Raw genomic sequence first — 23,223 nt, forward strand, 5'->3', positions numbered from 1 at the left:
ATGCAATGGCCAAGTCAATCACCCGACCTGAATCCGACTGAGCATGCATTTCACTTGCCGAAGTCAAAACTGAAGGAAAAATGCCCCAAGAACAAGCAGGAACTGAAGACCGTCGCAGTAGAGGCCTGGCAGAGCATCACCAGGGATGAAACCCAGCGTCTATGCGTTCCAGACTTCAGGCTGTAATTGACTCCAAAGGATTTGCAACCAAGTATTAAACAGTGGAAGTTTGATTTATGATTTATTATTCTATCCCATTACTTTTGGTCCCTTAACAAGTGGGAGGCACATATGCAAACTGTTGTAATTCCTACACCGTTCACCTGATTTGGATGTAAATACCCTCAAATTAAACAGTCTGCAGTTAAAGCACATCTAGTTTGTTACATTTCAAATCCATTGTGGTGGTGTATAGAGGCAAAAATGTTAGAATTGTGTCGATATCCCAATATTTATGAACCTGATATATATATTCTAAATTCAGCAAGAAAAATCATGAGATTCATCGTGACTGATTCAAATCTATTTCTAATTTATTTTGCAGTTGAACCAATCTTTATGCATGATGTGCACCCACAGTTAAGCTTTCATTATTTACCTGTTTTTCTCTCCTTCCTCTCTCTGGTACAAACTTCATCAGCGAACTTGAGGAAACTCTTTACTGCTCCGCGCTAGTCCTGACGTCTCGGGAATTGCTCAGTCAACTGAAACTAAATATATTGACAAACAAGAACAGGACCTCCTCCTCCTCCGGACAGGATCAAAATCTATTTCAACGGAATGAAACACGCTTTCCATTTGAACTGAAATGAAACTTATTTCCATCATAAGGCGCAGTGCATTCGCAAACAGTCCTGGCTGGAGGCGCGTACGAGCGAAACACGCTATCAGTCCTGGGGATTCATGCATAAACCTTTGCATAGATTTCACTAAAATGTCTGCGTTCACAAAAAAAAGGGAGTGCTGTCCCGTCACTGCAATGAAACTGCTAATATGATCCAGCCATTCTTCTAAATTATAAGAGAGGGGCCTAATGTATATTTCATAGTGTACTTGTAAAATGCAAGATCAATAATAAAGACCGTTTCATTTCTTTACTTTATTGCTCTCATAAGTTTGAATAGGCTTTCCCAATCCCAACTAACATAAGAGCTGAAAACAAAAGATATTGCTCTCCTATATTATTAGAATAAAAACTGCTAAGAATATTGGATATTTGTTGGGTTGTGCAATACGGTGCAATAAAATAACTTTTTTACTGTAGGCACTTTATTAGTTAGCGACATGAAAAGCACATGCACATAATAATAAAGTAATTATTACACATTTTTAAAAAACTACAATATGACTTTAAATATTATTGTTAATAATCTGCAGTCCAACCTAGACAAGTATGTAGTTTACAGATTCATACAAAACTAAACACTCAACGCAGCAACTGACCAATCAGAATCAAAGATTCCAGTTTTATGAAACAAGTTTACCAAATAAGCCACTTTCTTTTCATCTAGTCGGACTTCACGTCGGTTGATTTGGTTCGAAGCATGCAGAACAGCTGACAGAAGCCCAGTTTATTTATAAACTTGTTTTATGAAACAGCCCCCAGCATCAGAAAAGGTCCTCAATCGCATGCCAAGATAAAACGTATGCAATCAAATATGCAAATCCTGAAAACAATGAACAGAAAAAGTCACAAACAATTACTTTATGCAGACTGCTTTGTCAGCTTTTACCGTATAAAATCCAGATAGAGTTCAAAGATCGTTCGACTGAAAGCTCTTACACCATTAAGCTTTTTCGAATACTTGATTCTGATTGGTCGACTGTTGCAAATTATTTTGTGCTAGTTTCATGTCTTATATCAATCAATCTGTGCTTTATTTTCTCATGTAATTCATGCTTTCTTTACTTCTGAAGGTGCCTCTTTTTTTGATTCATGATACAAATTAGCTAATGTTACATTATCTATGATACAGATTATGACATGTGTATTCTTTTTTATGTTCATTCTACACGTATGACTTCAATTATATCATTCCATGTATCATGTAAGCGATTAGGATGAGTAGACTCTTCGTCTCAGATAGTTTTGCATGCATTCGGTTCAAGGCTAACAAATAGATTATATTGAGAGGAAAAAATTCTGATAGAACCAATCTATAAAATGTCACAGATCTAATAATATCTCTTTGCTGTTCAGTTCCCACCTAGTGTCAAAAAAGGTTGTCTTTGCATTAATATGAATTCTCGGTGATGCAACTATGACGAATGTTTCCCTGTCTAAATACGGCACGATGTGTCTAGGCCTGTTCAAACCTAGAATCAGAATCTAGACTTCATCGAAGATTGTCTTCCGTTTCTGCTCGGATAAGTTAAAAGAAACTATCCGCTATCAGTTTTATTTAACTAACATGTCAACTTCACATGGCCTTAATACAAAAATTTACTGTAAAATTCCACAAATTTTGTTAGTCCGTGCAACTTTAAAGAGCCACAGTTCCAAAACGATATGGACGAGTGTGATATGTGGCTACCGAAGACATTTAATAAAGCAGTAAGCCATGATTTAGGCCTACAGTGAATTTATTACAGCTAAGGGGCATTGTATGAAACGGTAATTCCATACACGGTAAGGTTTCATAAACACAGAGCAAATAAAGTGTAAAGATATTAATAAAAACATTATTCTTTCGCCAAGCGATTTTGTTCCTCAGAAATGGTTGTGGTTCCAACAAAGTGGTTGCTACACACAAATGTAAACAAAGGAGTACGTTTTTAGAGTAATTTACAACAGCTTGGCTCAACCAATCAGAATCAAGGACTGGAACTATACATTTTATAAGACACTTTATTAAAGTATATAGACGCTTACAGAGAAGGGTGTCCAGCATTGTAAAGTATCTTTGTATTGCGCATTAAGTATTTCTATATATGTCACGGACCATTGTTGTTGGAAATCTAGTAAACATCCCAACTTTGCATGGACATTTTCACAGTTTTATAAATATTTTAAATTTGATTAGATTTTTTGTGTTTTTTTTGTCATTTTGTTCGCTGTTCTCATGTTTTTTTTATATATATTTAGCATTTATTTTCAGTTGAATCAACACAGTCTCTCGAATAATTCATATGTATTTTACGAGGCGGCAAATTCATACGAATTCGTACGACTTCACTCATACAATTCTGTACGATTTGTCTAAAACAGCAGCGAAGGAGGTTTTAGTGGCGGGGGAGGTCATTTGTACAATTTTACAAAAAAATGGCTCGTAAACTAGTTAAATAAGTACGATTTAGCAAAAATCGAGAGGTTGTACGAATTAGACATCTTGTAAAATATCTTGCCTACGAATCACCGTGAGATCGGCTTCTGGTTCAGTTGGTTTTATTTACGCACTTTTAGCAATTGTACTGCATCAACTAAATTTCATCAGTTTAATTTCAGTAGGTTATTTTTTTTTTTCAATTAACAAAAATATTTTTATAGTTTTTATTCGAGCTTAAGCCCCGGCGGGCACACAACGTCACAGGAAATTTGGTTAAATTTTGGTTGCGATGTCATGTGAACAAAATTCGACGTAAATTCAATGTCTGATGTCAACGTTAAACTGACCTCCAATACAGACGTCGGTTGACGTTAATATTATAAAATAGTTTTTAGGTCGCGTAAATGAAATCCAACGTCAAATACTGACGTCAGCCCATTTTTCATTTTCAACCGAAATGCGACGTCTGTCCGACGCCAATCTGACGTTATATAGACGTCGGTGTCTGGTGGGAGCAAACAATATAGGCCTACCATGCATACCCTGTAAAGCACCACGTCTTCCTTAAAACCGGTTTGACAAAATAAATAGGCCTACATAAACACACATATATTTTCTTTGTCAAAACATCAGTAAAAAAACTGAAACGTGTCTTTCCACGTCTCACGAGGTTTCATTTTGTATGCATTCATCCCTATCTACCGCAAGAAATGAATTACAAGCGCAAAATGAATCGGGAATCTTCCGCATGTAAATGAACTCCGAGCAGGTGACAAATTCAACTGCGTGTCACGGTGCGATCGTCAAACTTGTTCTAAATACAGATGGCCTTTCTCGAAGCAAAGCTTTACCTTTACGGGTGACAGGGCTTGTCAAACCCTTCCCGTGACAGTAAGGGAGGACAGAAAAAAAAATATTTAACTAACCTACAAGAATAGTCCTCATTATATTGGAACGCCCCACCAAAAGTGTCACCAGCTCCGCGCGTTGAGGCGCAGGACACACCGGTGTGACAAGGGGGTCTCGCATATTTTCAAAGTTGTTTACAGTCATTGTTGCTGCGCCTCTCAGCTCTCTCGCGCGCGACGGTTCGCGCTGACAGTTGACTCAGCCCCGCGCGCGCCGCGCCGGTTATATTTGGGCTCTTGAATGTCACTAAGAAATCGCGCGGATATCATCCCTACGTGTACAGTCGCAAAGCCACCCAAAGCTGAAGGATAAGCACGGCCCGTGTGCTGCCTTTTACCGAGATCTGCGGGGAACACGGGGCGACGGATCCAGCGCCCCTTTAAGTTTAACCGCTCAACGGAACGAAATTAAGACGCGCGGGAATACAAACCGAGAGATGGGAAGGGATCCAGAGAATGAGGCGCGATGGGAGCGGGCGGCCATTGGTCAACCTGGCGGCGCCGACCTATGAAATGCTAGATGAGGCCCTGGCAGAATCTGTGGTATTGATTCAAACAGTAAAATGTGTTTTTATATATATATATATATATATATATATATATATATATATATATATATATATATATATATATATATATATACATACGCCATAAAGGAGAAGGCGGGGGATGTGAGGGGCTTTGTGAATGACAGTCGGTCCAATTCTGCTGAGCTTTCTGCGGAGTTCAGTGGGCGCAGATTCTGTGTGGGCCATCAACTAAAACTTCAACAGGCACAATAATAGCCCTCCATTCCCTCGACTCATTAAATATTTAAGCACACAAAAGATATCAGTTCTGTTTCTCAGCAGGACCCCCTTTTCTTTTTTTAGGCTTTGATAAAACCAGCAGAAGTGCAAATAAAGGAGGTAGGCCTGGCTGATGATTTGGTAACGGTTTGTTACTGAAAATGGAGTAACATCAGCAGCAATTTTACAGCATGTATCTTCTATTTTAATGTGGGTTATACATACAGTACCGTCTAGCATAATCTTTTTTTTTTCATTGCGGTTTTTTGTATTTACCAAAGTATAATGAAATAGCATATATGTAATAATATGTAATACTGTATTATAATATTATAATTAAATTAAAGTATTATAATAAAATAATACTGTATGTCTATATACAGTTTAATATGATAAAACAGAAATTATTTAATGTACTGTTTTATGTAAAAATAGGTGTTTAAATAGGTGTTTTTATAAAAAAATATTTATAAAATATAAATAGGTGTTTTAAGTTATTTTTACCTAGTAAAAAAAAAAATATATATATATATATATATATATATATATAAAAATCTCTCTCTATATATACATATGCATATATACATATGTATATATATATATATATATATATATATATATATATATATATATATACATATACATATAGTATATGCATATACATATATATATATATATATATATATATATATATATATATGTATATATATATATATATATATATATATATATATATATATATATATATATATATATATATATATATATATATACATATATATGTATATATACATGTATATATATGTATATATACATATATATGTATATATACATATATATATATATATATATATATATATATATATATATATATATATATATATATATGTATACACACACACACACTAATGTTAATGTATACAGCATATATTGACAAATTTTAAATGAACTAACACTATTATTTATTTGTCATGAGGCTGTAGTAGAACAGTAAGTATTGTAAGTTGTAAGTGTAAGACAGAATAAAAGAAAAATGGGACACAATATGTAAAAATGTTAAACTAAAGATAACTAGTTTTTATGCAGCAAAATGCATATGAATTTTTAAACTAACCGAGCATCGGATATTCCCACGATGTAAGCGTTTACTTTCAAGTGTTTGCTCTGGAATTCCACGTAAACGAGGCATAAATTCACAATAACATCACAAAGCCGAACTCACTCCGAGTGAAGTATTGATGTATTTTTCTAAAAGAACATCAAATCTGGGACATTAGAGATCTGGGATTCACCCAGAGTCTACACCGACTCCAAAGCATCTGAGGAGTCGCGGCGTTTCTCATTTTGACTGCAGCACTTGGTACCAGTCATCTCTCTCTGAGTCTGAGGGCGACATTTCACCCAGGAGGGAAGTGTTAAGTGTAATCCCACTCAGCAAGACCCCGAGAGCAGCTGCTTCACAGAAAATCATGCCCATTATGTTTGACATTTCTCATCAGCCTCTCACTGGAAAACCACAGGAGAACTCTTGCGAGGTTCTTATATATTTATTCCAGTTATTTATTAATTACTTTCTGCTTTAACAGGGGTGTCATTTCATAGAACGTTCAGCTTTACCGCAAAGCCCCATGGACGTTTTGCGATGCGAAGCCCTGACAGATACTTTAAGGCTACAATATGTGTTTTCTGCCGCAGACATAATGCTTCCAACAAACTTTCAACTGTCAAAGTTTAACAGGCTTATTATCTATGAATGACATCTGTGCCATTTCTTCGATTATCACAGACATTTTCCTCTCGTCTGTCAGTTAAAGAGAAAAAACGTACAGAGTGTATTTACAGTTCATGTCTGTGGAGGGAACGCACTCCTGTAAATATATTCCAAAAGGTGATTCCATAGAAGAACCATTTGTGGTTTACATGTGAAGAGTTCTTCATGGAACCACAGATACCTATAAAGAACCTTTTGTGGGTTTAGAATATGTATTATAACACACACATATATATGTATGTATGTGTGTGCTAATTTTATACAATTATACAAAATTTTCCTAATAAATAAATCAATTTATTGGGCTTAGAATGTGTGTTTATATATATATATATATATATATATATATATATATATATATATATATATATATATATATATAATATATATATAACTATACAATCTTTTATAATTCTTATAATCTTTTGATGGATTGTTTTGTTTTTATTTTACTTACATCTTCACATCTATGAACTTTTTTTTCCACAAAAGACAAAAAATATATAATTCACAATAGTAAAGAAAGCGAAAGCCAATTTGGCATCACACGTCGTTTTAAAACGCTCTGTCGTATAAACGTAATGTCTTACTGTGAGAAGTAATAGCAGGAGGGAGACTTGGAACAAAAAAAGAAATGGAAGCGAAAATACAAGAAAAATAGAACGATAGTTAAAAAGGAACACCGATATGGAGGATATAAAGGCTTCTGGAGCTTATAGAATGAAAGTCCTGTCATTATTTACTCAGTCATGTTATTCTAAACCCGTTTGCTGTTATTTTTTTCTGTTTCTGACATTTTTGAAGAATTGTTGCACAGCTCTTGCCATACACCCAGATTTCACAGTGACCCGGGTCTGTCAAGCTCAGAAAGGGCCTTTTCAGAATTTAACTGACGTAAAAGAACACAGAATACTCCGTAAGACTTTTGTGCTTTAACACATGTCTAAAGGTTCTCTGTGAAGAGGTTTTATGGCATTTTCGGTCCCTTTTAAAGCTTAATGGATGCTGTACAGAACTAATTTTTGATTGATTGATTTCCCAATCTGAGGTTCACAAATAAACTGCACAGGGTTGAAAGACAATGAAATGTATCGTTAAAGAAATTACTTTAGAATAAAAGGAATGCGAATAAAACAATTATTTAAAAATATATTTTATTTGTTTACCTACTTGTCATGTGACCATCAACAGTGAGCATGCAGACGTTTTCAAATATTAAATATAACTGAAAATATATTACAATTACGATGAAATACTTTTCTTTAACTAACAAAAATAGTTTGGGAATCAGTGCTTTTAAACAATTTTTTTTTTTTTAAAGATTTTAGGACCAATTCTCACTACTAACTAGTGCCCGTTAGCATGCTTATTATTAACATATTTGTATATTAGCACTTATAAAGCACATATTCTGCATGATCATATTCTACGGCCTAATCAATAGCTAAATAACTACCGTATTAACTATTAATGAGCAGCAAATTAGGATTATATTGAGGCAAAAGTCGTAGTTAATGATTTGTCAATAGCGAGGATTGGAGATTAAAATAAAGGGCGACCAAGACTTTTGCTTTCAGTTTAGTTTTTTTAAACACTGTGTGTCTGACTCAGTGGCTTTCATTAATTTAATGAAAAATAATGGTTACAAACACACTCCACATAAGGAGAGTAATGTCCAGCTCACTCGTCAACCTTAAAACCTATCTGCAACTATGTGCAAAAGAATAAGTAATAAGACCGGTAATATTTAGTGGAGAAAATGGGAAGAACTTAGCAAAATAAAATCTGCTAAATTTTAAAATTCACATATTTAAAGAAAATCCTGGACTTACCTGTTCTAATGACACCAGGTAAAATATGAAGTAACCACCTTGCCACCTACTGGTCAAAATATGTAATATTATAATGAACTACAAGGAATATGAGTTGCACAGAGACACTGACATTTTCCTACATCCAGCTGAGGACATCTACATTTGCAGAAGTTCTCAGAACAGTTAAGGCTCGTCTTCGGCGCTCTGTCATGGATCCTTGGAAATCTTGTGTTTCAGATACTTGATTTTGAGTGAATAGTATTCTTCCTGAAGCTGTAAGACTCTTTCCTGTCTGAGTAGCACAGATGTCTCCAGATCGCTCTTTCCCGCTGATTGTGTGGGCGCCGGGGGTGATGCAGTCTCCGCTGTGTTTGATTGGCTGTCGTTTGCGCGGTTAACAGGCTGAACGTCCAACACGGGTGCAATCTCGGCTGGAATAACATATTTCTCTTCTTCCTCCTCTTCCTCTTCCTCGTGTGAGATGGCGCTTTCATTCTCCGTTTCGGCTCTGTGAAAGGGCGAAGTGGTTAACTTAGCAGAACTGTGATTTTTAAACGTATAACATATATAGAATTCAGTTCTCTTTCATGACGTGTCGCTCTTGGACGATCAAATATGCACAAATGATATTATGGTACACATCTAAAATCATATCAGTGTACTTGATTTGTGCATTAGGTCATAAAGTGAGAGCTACCTAATATACCTGCGACTTTAGTAGCTTTAATGAAAATCATTGTACATTTAATTTATATAGTGAATAAATTAGCGTTTCATTTTTACCTTGACTTTTCTATTTCTTACTTGAATGTTACCGTAAAAAATATTACAGCTAAAATGCATTTCATATTGCTCGATTGTTTATTTGCATCTTTGTTATTTTTAAAAACAAAGATCATTGTCAAAAGTACAAATAATAATAATAGTAATAAATAAAATAAATAAATGACATTAACGGCATACATATCTGATTTCAGATATATATGCCGTTAATGTATTTTATTAATTTTATTAACAATTATTATTTATTATAATTATTTATTAACAATGAGAGAGAAAAATCTCTTTAACACATATTTGATTCCAATTTGTAAAATCAATTAGTTTTGGCCTTTTTTGCCAAAAAACAACAAAAAAGAGAAACATTTTGTTAAGTGTTACTATCTTATTACTGTTATTCGAGATTATTATTAAAAACTTTTGATTTAAATAAAGCTGAAACTTGTTTTTAATATATAAAATGAATCCTAATTCATAAAAAAACTATAATAATGCAATACGATGCTATAATAACCTTTAAATACATTGAAATGCTGAGTTGGACGCGCTTTTATGAGTAAAGTGTAACTAGGAAACTAAAGCGGTCATCAGAGGTGTGCGCTCGTACCCTGGCGAGTCGTACGGAGCCATGTAACTAGTGCTTGGAAAACTAGAGCGTCCTTGGTTGTGAAGAGCATGCCTGTGGTAAGACGGAAGCGAAGGCAGAGATGGGCGGTGAATAAACTCCTTTAAGAGGTTGCCTTGGAACTCCATCATCTCCTTCCACATGGCCATCAGACTCGCTCGATCCTCCTTCTGCTCTTCTCTGGCTTCCCTTCGCAAGCATTCCTCGTACTCCCTCTGGTTCTGCACATGGAGAGGTTCCTGATCTCTCACAGAGTCGGTAACAGAACGTTTTTTGGCCTTCTTCCTCACAGGTTGAGCAACAACTAAAAATATGAACACAGTAGTCAATTATGCACGTCGTCAATCATGTTCGGGTGAAGTAAGGATTCATCCTTCGGCCTAAAATGTATTCTTAAACTTCCATATTAATATTTCAAACATTAAACACTACGTCAAAACATATTTACTGGTCATGCCATGCAGGCAAAATAATTTTAGCGATAATGTGTCAAAATATATCTTTTTTTTCAACCAAGTGTTTTACTTATATTTAAAATGACGTGTTTCATATTTAATTAATCACAAGCTCATTAAATCAACAACGGTCCCATATTAAGCTACAAAGCGTAAAAAACAGTGATGTCCGTTTTGAATAAGATCTTTTATAACTATTTAAACACATTTGTAAAGAATTTGCACTATTTTAAAACACTGTAATTGCATGGAAAATACTAAATTACGATTTTATGTCTTTTAAAGATTATGATAACTGAACATTAAACATGTAAATAGTTGCATGCTGTTCACGTTAGCAACATACTACATTGTTACAAGCTGCTAAATTGTACATGTGTATGCAGTTGCAAGCATAAAAGCATGCAATGTATTTGAAACAGCCTCCCCTTGACTATTTTTTTATCAACGCGTGCACGGCTTTTGCAGTACGCGAGGATGCAAGTGAAGTCACGTGACCACAAAGTAGCGCATCAGGTATCCGACACATCGACGCACCGTCTGTCATGTCATCCGTCTCCTCGTCCTCATGACTGACTGACACCTCGACGTCCGTGGACCTGCTCTCGTTCCTCGCGTCCTCGATGGACGTGCTCTGGGGCTCTTCGAGTTTGACGTTATTATGAAGCGTTAAAGCGTCCGTGGGGCGGTTGCTGCCCCAGATGGACTTGCAGAGATCATAGTAATTCCAGTACACTCTGCCGTGGCCGCTGTTTTTGTGATGCTCGTGTATTTTCAGGAACTTCTGCTTGAGCGTCTTCAGTTTGGTGGTGACCTGTCGCTTGGTTCTGTGGATCCCTTGCGCGCGCAGAAGCCTCGATATTTCAGCGTAAATGAGGGAGTCGCGAACCGTTCCGCTGATTTGCCTGCTGATTTCTTCGTCCTGTCGGATGTACAGCAGCGCCCTTGTCTCGGTGTCCGTCCAGTTCCTTTCTACTGACATTTCTTCATACATTTCGCGGCTTGGAAATCTCGGGAAATCACGTAGAAGAGTTCACTCAGACGCAACATCGGTTGACTCTCCGCTCGCGCGTCACGCAGGCCTGCGAGCGCTTGACGTATTTGCGTCACTCGTTCCGAGCTTTGTGATTGGCTCAGACTCGCTGGCCGCGACAGCCCCCTAGCGTCAACGCGCACGAAACTAATGGAAAGAATGGGAAAGATTTTGAACACAGTTATGGTTTTTATTTTGATTTCGAATTTGAATGCCATGCTACGCATATTTGTGCCACTGGACCGCAAAACCAGTCAATTTTGTGAAGCTGTGATTTTATATAATCTGAAGGCTGATTAAACAAGCTTTCCATTAAAATTATGGTTTGATAGGATAGGACAATATTAGACTTAATGAGATACAACTGTGAAAATATGGAATCTGAGGTTACAATAAACAAATAATCCCAAAAAACAAATATGTCCTTTAAAGTTGTTCAAATTAAGTTTATAGTGATGCTTATTACTCAATCAAAACATTTTTTTTTCAAAAGTTTATAGGGTAGGAAATTTAGAAAGTATCTTAAAGAAACATGGTCTTTAGACCTACTTAATATCCTTATGATTTTTAGCATAAAGGAAAATGTAATATTTTGACCCATCCACCCAGCTATTGATACAAATATCCAGGGTCACATAAGTAATAATAAAGCACTTTCTGGAAAATAAAGAGTTTTTGGACACAGTTTTGGTTTTTATATTCAATTAGAATTTCAAACTAAAGGAAACAAATATAAAAGCAAAGCCATTCAATGAAAGAATATGCCATCCCATGGCTTACACTTACACATAATTACAACATTAAATTTCCTATCCAACTTCAGCTTGTTGAAACGAGCCAAAACAGTGTTAACGAGGGGGAAAAAAAAGTCTTGAGAATCGATAAAAAGTTTTATTGTTATGTACATGCTAAGGCACTCACTGCAGAACTGACCAACAACTGATTGATCAAACCAACAATTACAATAAAGCTAAATTACAAAGTCACTGAAAAAAGTACAAATGTTTTTTTTTGAAAAAACAATGCAGATAATTATTTCTAAGCTTAAAATTTGGAGTTTGTATAAAAAAAAAAAAAAAAAAATTTCATAATATACAAAGCACCAACTGCAAAGAGATCGACAGTGTTGAACAGTTCGAGTTAGAACATAATGGTTAAAATAAACATTTGTACAAGAATAAAATTGCAATTTCAAATTAACCGACAATACTGAGAAACGCAGATACAGCTAGCTGTAGAAATAGTCACATGATTCAAAGAAAACATTTCACTTCCACCTCATTAGGCATGTGACCTATAAATGTCAATAAAATAACATAAGCATACCCAAATAATACCTGCATCACTGTTACACAGTGTTGAAAAAGTTATTTGTACACGATAAGCAAGATGATGGGAAAAAAAAAAAATTCACCAAATTTAACATCTAAAATGTTAAATGCACGGCAAACATGACCATTTCATTTAACAGAACACTTGTGAGAAAATACATGAAACTTTTAAGAGAGATATTACAATTATTTGAGAGGTGTAGATACCACACATCTGAAAATAGAGCTGCACAGAGGATGGTTGCAAAACTTTGATAGGACCACTGGCAGGTTCAACACACACACAAAAAGTGCATTAACAGCAATAAAAGTATATCTGGGGGGGGGTTCTACTGCAAAAATGATGGTCAGGTGACACTTAATTGAGAAAACAACAGCTACAGAATATCTCTGTAATAACGCAAGAAATAATTCATTACGAAAGCATGACGAGCATCATGAAAAACATGATACATGATTCTTCGATTGGTTCAAACCAATCTCCCTGATATTCAGAAATTCCCGGCGTGATGAAAAAGCGTGATGGTTTTTGGCTTTGCTATTGTTCGGTGACATAATGTGCTTGATTCTGAACAGATAAGAGACTGATTGTTGTCGCATCTCTCTCTACATCCTAGAGTCGTTGAGCAGCACATAGGAGGGGTTTTTGGCTTTATATTGGGTACGTAAGGAGACTCAGAGACTCGCTCTCTCGCTGACCACGTCCTGCAGGCGTTTGAGCAGCACGTCGTCGCTCTCTTGCCGCAGGCATTTAGATGGAGACTCGGTCTCATCGCCTTCCATGGTGAACGCCCGCTTCTTGCTCACCCCACCCTGACGGATCATCTGGTTTATGTCGCTCAGCTCCTGAAGAGAAACAGGAAGCAGAAGGCATTTAGATCCACAACCATAACTGGAAAAATGTACATTAAGAACATTCATTTATAACTTTACTATGATAATACCCAGTTGCATTGTATGTATTTTCTCGTATATTGTATACAACTTCTTTTGTGTTCCACAGAAGTCAGTCATGTGGAAGTGTAAATTATTAAATTTTTAATTGCATATTGCCTAAAGGGAATTATTACCGTTGATGCTCGTCGTAACATCCTGTAGTTTGACTTACCTTTGAAGGGCTGCCAGTGAACTTGTACGTGTAGGCAGTACTGGGGGTTAGAGTCGAGCCGTTTTTATGAGGGGAGACAAAGATGGAGTGTCTCTGAGAAACTCGGCGAGGAGAGAGAGGCTGAGCACGAACCGACGGGAAGGGAGATAACGGAGGAGCCTCCATCTTCATGGAAAAACAAAGAGAGAAAGAGTGATATACTTGTTTCCAAATGGTCCATAAGAAAAACATAAAGAGAAAGTTCAAAATGAAGCAAAGCAAAACACAAACCTTGTTATCAAGTGTTGAATGTGCATATTTGACAGCGAATGATTTCATCTTCAGTACGTAAACGGAGTTATAGAACTGGATGAGGTCTCCTCTTTCCTCTGATTCGCTGTCAGCCTCTGTTGTGCTGGCCTGTTCTGTCCTCTCATTGGCTGTGAACAAGCAAAAAAATTTAAACTTTTACCAACATTAAAATTAAATAGGTCTGCTTTACACACATTACACATCCCTATTCCCTACGTTTGCCATTGGTAACATTATGTTTTTAAAAGAAGTCTCAATTTTGAATTTGCTGCTCAAGAAACACCAAAAATGTGGTGGGGTAAATTTTCTTCAGTAATATGATTAATAAAAAAGGATAAAGAACCATTAAGGACATTGTCATTACACTGGTCTGCTGGTGGATCCACTTCCATGTTCTCATCTGTCTGCTGCACTCTGAGACGCCTCTTCAGTAAAACACTGCGGTAGACCTACAAACACACCAAAGCCTCAAATATGCGGTCATCATAGCTCAAAATGCCAAGGTTTTAGGTGTAAGGAAGCTGGGGCAAACAGACATTGTGTACCTTTGACATTTATGTGCAATGTCACATTATGCACATGCGCATAAAACAATAACAACTGGTTTGGAAAGACTGTTGATACTCACGTGGCTGTTGGCTTGAGGTTGGGTTCTGTAGCATTTCATAATGTCCTGAAAAGTGTGCTCTTCTTTTGTGATCTGCAAAAATCAAAAAAAAAATTATGAAAATTTCAATTAAAATTTTAAATAAGTTCTTTTATTGAGCAAGGACAGTTTTTAGCAACAATCATAATAATAATAATAACAACAAATTAATATAATTTTTTTGGTTGCAAATCAGCATAATAGTATGACTTTCGAAGTATGTTGTGACACTGAAGACTGGAGTAATGCAGAAAATTCAGGTTTGCGTCACAGGAATACATTAAAATAATGTAATTATTTTATGTAATTTCTAAAAGTTCCACTTTCTTTTCTACAGAAAGAACAGAAAAAATTTTTAAAGTACAGTAGTTTTTAGTTTTCGTCAACTGCTGTAACTCAGCACGACGGTGTCGCAGTAGCCCTTCTCTCCACATTCAAAAGCTGTACCTTTGATATAATGTAGACGGCACAGAGCAGCAGCTGGTCCAGGTGTCTGTCCTTCATCAGGTCAGTACAATGCAGCAGCGAGTGCTCAAAACACGTCCAGATCTTCCCTCGCAGCTCTGATGAGATATCCAGCTTCAGACACAGGTCTCGCAGACGCACACTGGCTAAATGATACACCTGAAGGACAAGCAACAGCATGTATGCACTTCCACTTACGGAGATCTTCATTCAAGAGCAGATGTAAAAAACAAGACAAATAAAAAAACCCCCAGCATACTTTTCCTCACCTTTCTGAAGAAGAGGGCGAGAGATCCTGTGCGGCGGGGTCTGTTGACGGCTGGGGGCTGTGTGTCGGAGCTAACGGGTAGAGCTGCGGTTCGGCTGGGGGAGGCGGTCAGTAAGACTTGAGCGGTGAGGGGGTTCACATCATTGGCCTGGAGTTGGATTACTGTGAAACCGCCCGTCTCATTTTTTACCACTGGAAAATGAAGAATCGTCATGTCAACAAAAACAACTGCTGTGTGTTAAAGAAATGTCAGCAACGAGCTAAAGTGGTACCCGGCAGTGGAATGGTGAGCTGCTGGCCGTTTCCGGTGGACATGGAGAGGAGAGTCGTGGTGTTCTGGTTGTTTTCTGCAGAGCTGGGAATGATTTTGATGGGAGTGACTGAGATTCTTTTCACCGGGGACTGCGGTAGAGGGTCGTCACCAAACAAGCGTCTCTTGGCGCTGCCGGCTGCAGGTGAGCTGTAGCGGTCGTGGAGAGAGATGGGAGACTGAGGGACGTCTAAGAGAGAGAAAAACATTATCCATATGAGTACATGTGATTTAACAGTCAAAGAAACTCAGATTCATCCACTGTGAGCCACAAAAAGATTTGAAAAGTCAAAAAGTCTCCATCTTATCTTTTTCTACGTTGTTATTGCGCTGCTCATCGCTACATTTTTTTTTTTACAATTAAGAAATTTTTGCCTTTTTTAGTCCATTTGTGTTAGCTTTGAGGTTATCTATATGCTTGCAAATAATTTAATTAGAATACTATTTTTTAGAGTAATATAAAGACACTTTACAATACGGTTCCATTTGATATCAGGAACTATGAATGAAAAGTAAAATTAACAAAGTTTATTAATCTCAGTTTAACATTCTAAAGTTCAAAATTGTATCCATTAATATTAATTATTGGTGATGAATTAACATTATAGTATTAAGTTATACTTTTATTAAGTAACGTTAACAAAGCTGAATAAATACTGTAACAGTGTATTCCTCGTTGTTAGTTAATGCATTAAAGAATACTAAAAAACTTTTTGTAAAGTGTTACCTAAATGAATAAATTGTAATATTTTACAGATGCATTTAAAATGGTAAATGGACCAAAAATATTCCTAATTTGTGTTTAAACAAACGCTCTGGAATGTCTCTCCCCTTTAATATCATACACATTCATGGGGTCTCAAGAGTCTAGCCTTATTTTGCCATTTACCTTTGCGTGCACTGGAGCCCAGGCCTGTGCGGACTTCCCTGATCCGAGGGTGGATGATAGGGGACAGCGCCACCAATGGGAGGTGAGTGGGGCCGCCTGCATTGTTGCCCGTGTCAAAATTACTAGGAAAATTCACCTAAGAATCAAACACACAACAGGTTATATTCTGTACTTTAACGGTCCTCAACAAACCCATTTATAATTTTACAAAGTTTTTTGTGTGTGTGTACCTCTTCTACAGTGGGGACTTTATTATTAGCATTATTAAGTGCTGTCCACAGGGCCGAGTCTCTGGTCCAGGCTTTACTTTCCAGCACTTGCTCCTCTATGCTGTTCAAATGCTTCACCATGTCTCGGGACAAACCTTCCTCGGAGCGGATGAACACTTCGATTACCTACACAAACACACGTACATTTGCTTTAGTACTTTAAAATAAAGTTTTCTTTAAAAGGACTCAACAGTTAGTTGATTTTTTTTTTTTAGACATCAATATCTACTGCAACGTGGTGTAATAGTACACTGTTCTGTACCTTGTAAAAGTAGAATGGGGGGATCTGAAAGATTTCTAGTATCCAGGGGAATGTTCTTTGAGAGCTGTACGCAAAGAGCACCACCTCAAGACAGCACGCCAACAGGGAGCAATGGAGCACCTCCTGCTCCAACAGGACCTGATAGAGATCAGAAGAAGAGAAGAAGTGGTAAGACAAAAAGCAGAGTAAGAGCTGTAGATGCAAAACACAAAAATAACATCTGGCACGAAATCCATTTTCCTCTTTGTTTGGTGATAAATACACATTATTTGGTATCAGGGTGAACGGTTTTTACTGCATTTATCAAGTTTTGCAGTTACACTGACTTACCGCCATGTCTTTCCCTTGTAATCTCTTCATCTCTTGAGTCATGATATTCTCCAGGATCTTAAAGTACAAGATCTCCGCCAGCTTCAGACGATTCTCTGCGAAATCTACGCACAAGAACCAGAACGCGCTTACAAGATGAAATATGAAGCTTTCGTAACAGTCATCTATTTTAAACTTTTTTTTTTTTTATCTGACCCATATGTGCTCCAGGAAGGTCATCTGTGGGTTTGGTGTAGGCCTGTTTAAACCTCTCTCCCATGGTCTTCACTCGGTTCAGAATGGATTCAGTGGGATTTCGAGAGCAAGAACTATAAAAACAAGGCAAAAATATAATATAGGTCTATAAGAAAAAAGGCTGAAGACTGAGGGCCACCACCCTAGCTCAAACATATCATGTCTAATTTCTATTTGTGGGTGGTTTGATTTTGGCAGATACTTACTTAAAGATTTGTACAAGAGCATCGCTTGGAGCGTTTCGGAGACCAGACACCATGCTCTGCAGTCGAGTCACACTTTGGGTAGCTGAGGAAACGGGGGTGACCAGCACCTCTTTCTCTTTCAGATACCGACGACCCGTTAGAGGCGTAGAGGGAGCAAGGGAACGTGTCTATGCAAAAACACAGCAGGATGATGCAACCTTTGGAGTCTTTTTAAAGAACACATTCAGCAAGGCTACATTAAATAAATAAATAAATAAAACTCCAGAAAAATGTACCATGGTTTCCATAGAAATACTAAGCGGTTACTAATGAATACTAATACTAACTGTTTTTGTAACATTAATGATAATAAGTAAATTAATTAGCATATTCTAAAGGATCATTTGACACTGAGGACTGTAGTATTTCATTGAAGATCATGAATGTTACTTTAATGTGACAGCGGTGAAAGAAATCTTCAGTACCTTCTCAAAGTGCTGCTGAAGGTTGTTCTCCACCTGCATGCGGGCGGATAGTTGACCTGGCGGAGGCTCAGCGGTGGCCTTGCGAGGCGTGCCGATCTCCTCGTCTGCATCAGCCCCCAAAAACACTCGCTCATCAAAATCTCCCACAGTCAAAACATATTCCTCATACTCGCGATTTATGGCTTTACTGTAAAAAAGCAAAACAAAACAATATTCATATTCAAAGTACTGAAATGTCAATTTAATCTTTTTTTTAATTTAAATGCTAAATTTCTGTAAATGCAAAAAAAAAAAAAAAAAAAAAAAAAAAAAAAATTCACATGCTTACTTGTTGTCTTGGAAATTTGGGGTATCCAGTAATTCAGTCAGAGTCTCCACATCACCTTTTAATATCTGCAACATAAGGGGATATATTTTTAGAAAAATGGCAAGCATGACCTAGTTCTAAACAAACATGTTACTCTTACCGTGTAGATTGGTTATAAAAGCATGTGTGTGTTCCTCACCTTTTTCTCAAACAGTGTCTTCATGTAGGGTTTGAAGTAGTGCTCCTTTATGCCCTTGGCCTCCACCACCAGCCCATCATGCAGCTCACACAACTTGTCGATGACACAGGGCACTTCCTCCGAGTTTTCTGTGTCCTTTGGCAGTCCTAAAGAGAGGTGAGCAAAATACTGTAAACAAAGCATTTGCAACAAATCTGTATAGTAATCTGATCAGAAATTAATCTTTTAAGACAGCTTTCAATGAAAAAATAAGTTTTCAGTTCATGTTTCAGTCTAAATTGTGGCACCAGTATACCAATACACTTCTTAATGCTAACTAGTAGTAGACTAAAACTGTGTTATTTTGATATAACCATGATGTTCTGTGGCCTGACCCATGTTCCTGTTCCAACAGATAACGCAGGAAAGAAAACAGATCTCAAATTGTTTCATAGGGTCACTGATGGGGAGTTATAAGTTTTAAATTAACTACAACTTCCCATATTCAGTCAATATTGCAAAACTAAGTGCACTACCTTGCAAGAAACTCCTCTAATGCAATCAATGGACTCACTTGTAACTCTGTCTGCCTTCAAGGATAATGACTTGTAAACAGAAAATCAACAATTAATCAAGGAAACATTCTCTCACAGCGAGGTGAAGAGAAATTTACCTCTGAAGTATTGATTGATGAGATCTTTCTTGTTCGAGCACATGAGCGCGTTGCAAAACACTAGGTCCAGACAGCAGAGCAGGAGGTGATAGGAGTTGACCAGGTCATCTCCAATCATACGGAAATTACCTGAAATAAAGAAGAAGTTATTGCATTAGTTTACATGAGCGTTCAGAATGTCTAAAATAAGACAATCAGAACTAGAGATGCACATATTTAAAAATACACAACGGTTCAAATGTTTGGAAAACATATTTTTTAACAATATTAAAAAAATCTTACAAATCCCATTTTTTTTTAAATGTTTTGTTTGATGATAAATCTTCAATCTCAATTTATTTATTCATTATGGCTGTGCAATAATGAACATTTTATTTTATGTAGTTAATAGCATTACACGACTACGTAAGTAGTCTCATGTAAACCATACAGATTGACTATAGTTCAAACAGGAAAGGCTTCTTTCAGTCTAATTACCTTTTGTATACACAAAGAGAGTCCAACAGAACTTGAAGACGTCACTGATGTGGCACGGAAGACGCCTACAAGGGTAAGCAGTATATATATATTAATACACAGGCTGGCGTTTTCTTTAAGAAAGCAGCTAAGAATGGATAGGAAAGATTTACCGGTGTTTGCGGCTTCGAGGGAGCCGGGGAGGTTCACCCTGAGGATTCTGAAACATGTCCAGAAATATTGGCTCAAATTTCCGAAAAATCACAGTCGACACTTCGAAATTGCGCTCCAGTCGCCCTATGCGGCTGCGGAAATCCTGTGAGAGGTTCGACATGTCTGACCATTTCTTCATCTTGCTGAAAAACTGAATCAAACTGGAGGAAAGAGAGCACAGCAGCATCTCAGTACAAACGCAGCTGAAAATCCTTGCATGCATAAAACAAATGCCCTTGCCTTTGTTTCTCTTCTTACTCTAAAATTGCATTTTGCGTTAAATAAAATCACAGGAGAAAATGCCGACTCTGAAGGCACCCGTCCATGCCTGTTCGAGGTCCTTACCTGAGCTTCGCCGAGCGCAAGATCCTCGTAAGGGACACGCAATTGCCCTCCATCACACCCCGTCCCACGGTGGGGATGGAGCTCTTCCTACAGGCAGCATACAGAGAGCAGGCCAGCCAGTGAACGACATCACCCTGAGACAACAATCAACACGGGAACATATCACACAGAGATGAATCAACCCTAAAGCCCACTGCATTGTGAGATGCTTTCATTTCTAAGGCCTACAAATTATCAGCATATCCAGAATCGTGTTGAATAACATGCTGCACGCCTTCTCTCTCATGATTGATAGGTTTGCACTTTCTTAGGCCTTTTAGCATAACTGTAAAAGTGAACACCTCCAGGTTGTCACTGTGACTGCATCTGGTTAAAAATACGTAAACTATACGTGTATATATTGTCTGTTCCTTGTTTATAACGTAGATATAGCGTATATTGCGTATCTTGAGTAAAATGCACACATTATTATTTATATATATACTGTCAACTGTACATACATTGTGTTGTTTATGCCGCCATCTGCATACCATCTCACTGAAGGATCTTACTTACATTACAAGATAGCAAAATGTTATCTTTACGTTTTGGCCAAATAAATATCAGACACAGCGCTGAGCATTTATTTATTTTTGGGCCTCTGAACCGTTTTGTCTTTTTCCCTCCTTAATAAATAATCTTCTATGTCACACTAAAAGGGTTGATGTATCAAAAAGTATACAAAAAAACGAATTGGTTCAATTAAGACGAAATTTCAAATAAACTACATTGACGTGAAATTACGGCCATGGCCATCTTTACAAGGTTAAATTTGGGAAAAACACTTGCATCTTTAATATACAGAAGCCTGACAGAGCCAAAATCTAGCAGCCAGTGAGAGAGAATTTTTTTTCCCAGAATTCCCTTTAAACGACTTCCTCATCTTCCCTTTGTGATTGTCATGTGACATATCAGGGAACCCTCAGTCATTTCTGGAGCGATTTAAATGGTATTGGGACACTTTTTAGTGTAACATAATACCTGCACACTAATTAGTGTAACGTAATACCCCGGTACAACTATAGCATCTTCCATATGTAACCTTACTATGGTAGTATACTGGTATTCATACCACCGTACCATATTCGCATACCATGGTAGGTTCAGAGAGTGCCATTATTAGTACTGGTTATTTTGACTAAGTTATATGTCCGTGTGAACAGACAGAAGAGCTGAAGGCAGCGGAGAAGGCTTCAGCTGTTGCTGTGGTTCGCTCGTTGCTTGAACGTGAATTAAAGTCGCACCTCCAGCGTGTAAGTGTTCCAGATGGAGCTGAAGTTCTCAAGCGCTTCTGCCGCCGTGTCTTCGTCCATATTGAGCTCCTGACAAAGCGCCTCGAGATTGCTCCGAATCGAACCATCGGCCGATCTAATAGACTCCGAATCCGTTTCATCTCCGCGCATTGCTGGCACCCGTTAAAATCCGCGAACGTCCAAAGAAAAGCGTTTGGGTAAAACACGGAGTTGACCCGGAGCGCCGCCGACCTCCTGATGCTATCCCACAATGCCGAGACGCGCGAATGGCGCGAAAACGGGCTCTTGTCAGCCAATGGGCGAACAGGAGTGGATGGCGTCATTACAACAACAAAGACGACAGCGAGGAAGCATGGAGGATTTAAACTTCCTCACAGCGTTTACCGAAGCATCACATAAAACTCGAAGAACTCAATAAGCGCCATCTTTAGACTAAAGTCGGACGTTTTATTATTTATTCCGGGACTTAAGATGTAATATAAACAATGCACAAATTAATGCAATTAATATCTATGCAATTTTACAAAATCGTTTTGTTGCTTGCTATTTCCATCAAATTTTATATATTATACTATTCGACATGTTTATACGTCTACTGACTTCCAAGCATTTCTTATTTGCTCAAATAATCAATGCACTTATTTGCGCAACTGCAAATTTAAACGCTATTTTTCAGAAACAAACCGACTGATCAACATAAGACATATTGACTTGAAAGTTGAAAGTCATCTTTTATTGCACAATAAAAGATCACATACCATGGTTTGAATTATATGATTGGTCCACATCGGTGTACAGGAGCTATCTGAACAAAAACAAACGAAATATCCCAAAATAATAATAAAAAAAATAATAATAAAAACACCCAAGACTCTCAGCATTGCTGCAGATTTTTATACCAAGAGTGTAAGTTCACTTTTTATCTTGTGTAATCATCCCGATATAGTGCACTTGCTTCAATGTAACTACAAACTTACAGTACTTCCTTGTCAAGAACACTGACCTTTGTTAGTCGTATCAAATTCATTCAATGTTATTCTACAAGATCTTGAAGAACAGAACCTCCAACATAGGCTCAACAGTGACGCAATGCAGTTCTGCATGATGCTCTAGTGTGCCATGAACACTAAGGACTGGAGTCCGTCTGGCTAAGCCGCTGTTGTAAGAAACGCTCTGCAGTAGCCTGACTTGCATACACTTTTAAGTATGGGATGTTGCTCTGCCTCAGATGGTCTTTTTAGCAGGT

The 23,223-nt window shown here is 37.3% G+C and overlaps 2 protein-coding genes across 3 annotated transcripts; both read right to left on the minus strand.

The window, feature by feature from the left end:
• Nucleotides 1-7,870: 7,870 nt before the first annotated feature.
• Nucleotides 7,871-12,186, minus strand: si:dkey-6e2.2. Of its 2 annotated transcripts, none has more exons than XM_043241326.1 (3): nucleotides 10,945-12,186; nucleotides 10,007-10,256; nucleotides 7,871-9,055 (listed from the first exon to the last, which is right to left on the minus strand). In XM_043241326.1, the coding sequence occupies exons 1-3, from the start codon at nucleotides 11,399-11,401 to the stop codon at nucleotides 8,755-8,757; spliced, it is 1,008 nt and encodes a 335-aa protein (XP_043097261.1). In that variant the 5' UTR covers nucleotides 11,402-12,186; the 3' UTR covers nucleotides 7,871-8,754. The 2 variants fall into 2 exon arrangements, with proteins under 2 accessions (XP_043097261.1, XP_043097260.1); XM_043241325.1 differs by having other exon boundaries at nucleotides 9,935-10,256.
• A 130-nt stretch (nucleotides 12,187-12,316) lies between these two features.
• rbl1 (retinoblastoma-like 1 (p107)) lies at nucleotides 12,317-22,575 on the minus strand. Its single transcript, XM_043241324.1, has 22 exons — nucleotides 21,969-22,575; nucleotides 20,686-20,819; nucleotides 20,301-20,501; nucleotides 20,149-20,213; nucleotides 19,672-19,800; nucleotides 19,020-19,165; nucleotides 18,842-18,906; nucleotides 18,514-18,700; nucleotides 18,050-18,216; nucleotides 17,805-17,917; nucleotides 17,610-17,713; nucleotides 17,280-17,417; nucleotides 16,979-17,143; nucleotides 16,749-16,884; nucleotides 15,822-16,049; nucleotides 15,551-15,741; nucleotides 15,264-15,440; nucleotides 14,799-14,870; nucleotides 14,535-14,619; nucleotides 14,150-14,298; nucleotides 13,880-14,044; nucleotides 12,317-13,617 (listed from the first exon to the last, which is right to left on the minus strand). The coding sequence occupies exons 1-22, from the start codon at nucleotides 22,125-22,127 to the stop codon at nucleotides 13,447-13,449; spliced, it is 3,147 nt and encodes a 1,048-aa protein (XP_043097259.1). The 5' UTR covers nucleotides 22,128-22,575; the 3' UTR covers nucleotides 12,317-13,446.
• Between the last annotated feature and the right edge of the window lie 648 nt (nucleotides 22,576-23,223).

This window comes from Puntigrus tetrazona, chromosome 6 (assembly GCF_018831695.1).
Source record: "Puntigrus tetrazona isolate hp1 chromosome 6, ASM1883169v1, whole genome shotgun sequence".
Lineage (NCBI taxonomy): Eukaryota > Metazoa > Chordata > Actinopteri > Cypriniformes > Cyprinidae > Puntigrus > Puntigrus tetrazona.

Coding starts and splice junctions, on each gene's coding strand:
- si:dkey-6e2.2 (XM_043241325.1), bottom strand. CDS start 11,401: ATGTATGAAGAAATGTCAGTAGAAAGGAACTGGACGGACACCGAGACA. Junction 10,257..10,944: donor GACGGATGACATGACAGACG/GTGCGTCGATGT, acceptor TCATATTTTTAG/TTGTTGCTCAACCTGTGAGG. Junction 9,056..9,934: donor GCTCCGTACGACTCGCCAGG/GTACGAGCGCAC, acceptor GCCCTTTCACAG/AGCCGAAACGGAGAATGAAA.
- rbl1 (XM_043241324.1), bottom strand. CDS start 22,127: ATGCGCGGAGATGAAACGGATTCGGAGTCTATTAGATCGGCCGATGGT. Junction 17,918..18,049: donor GCTCTTGTACAAATCTTTAA/GTAAGTATCTGC, acceptor TTGTTTTTATAG/TTCTTGCTCTCGAAATCCCA. Junction 15,742..15,821: donor GCTCACCATTCCACTGCCGG/GTACCACTTTAG, acceptor TTCATTTTCCAG/TGGTAAAAAATGAGACGGGC.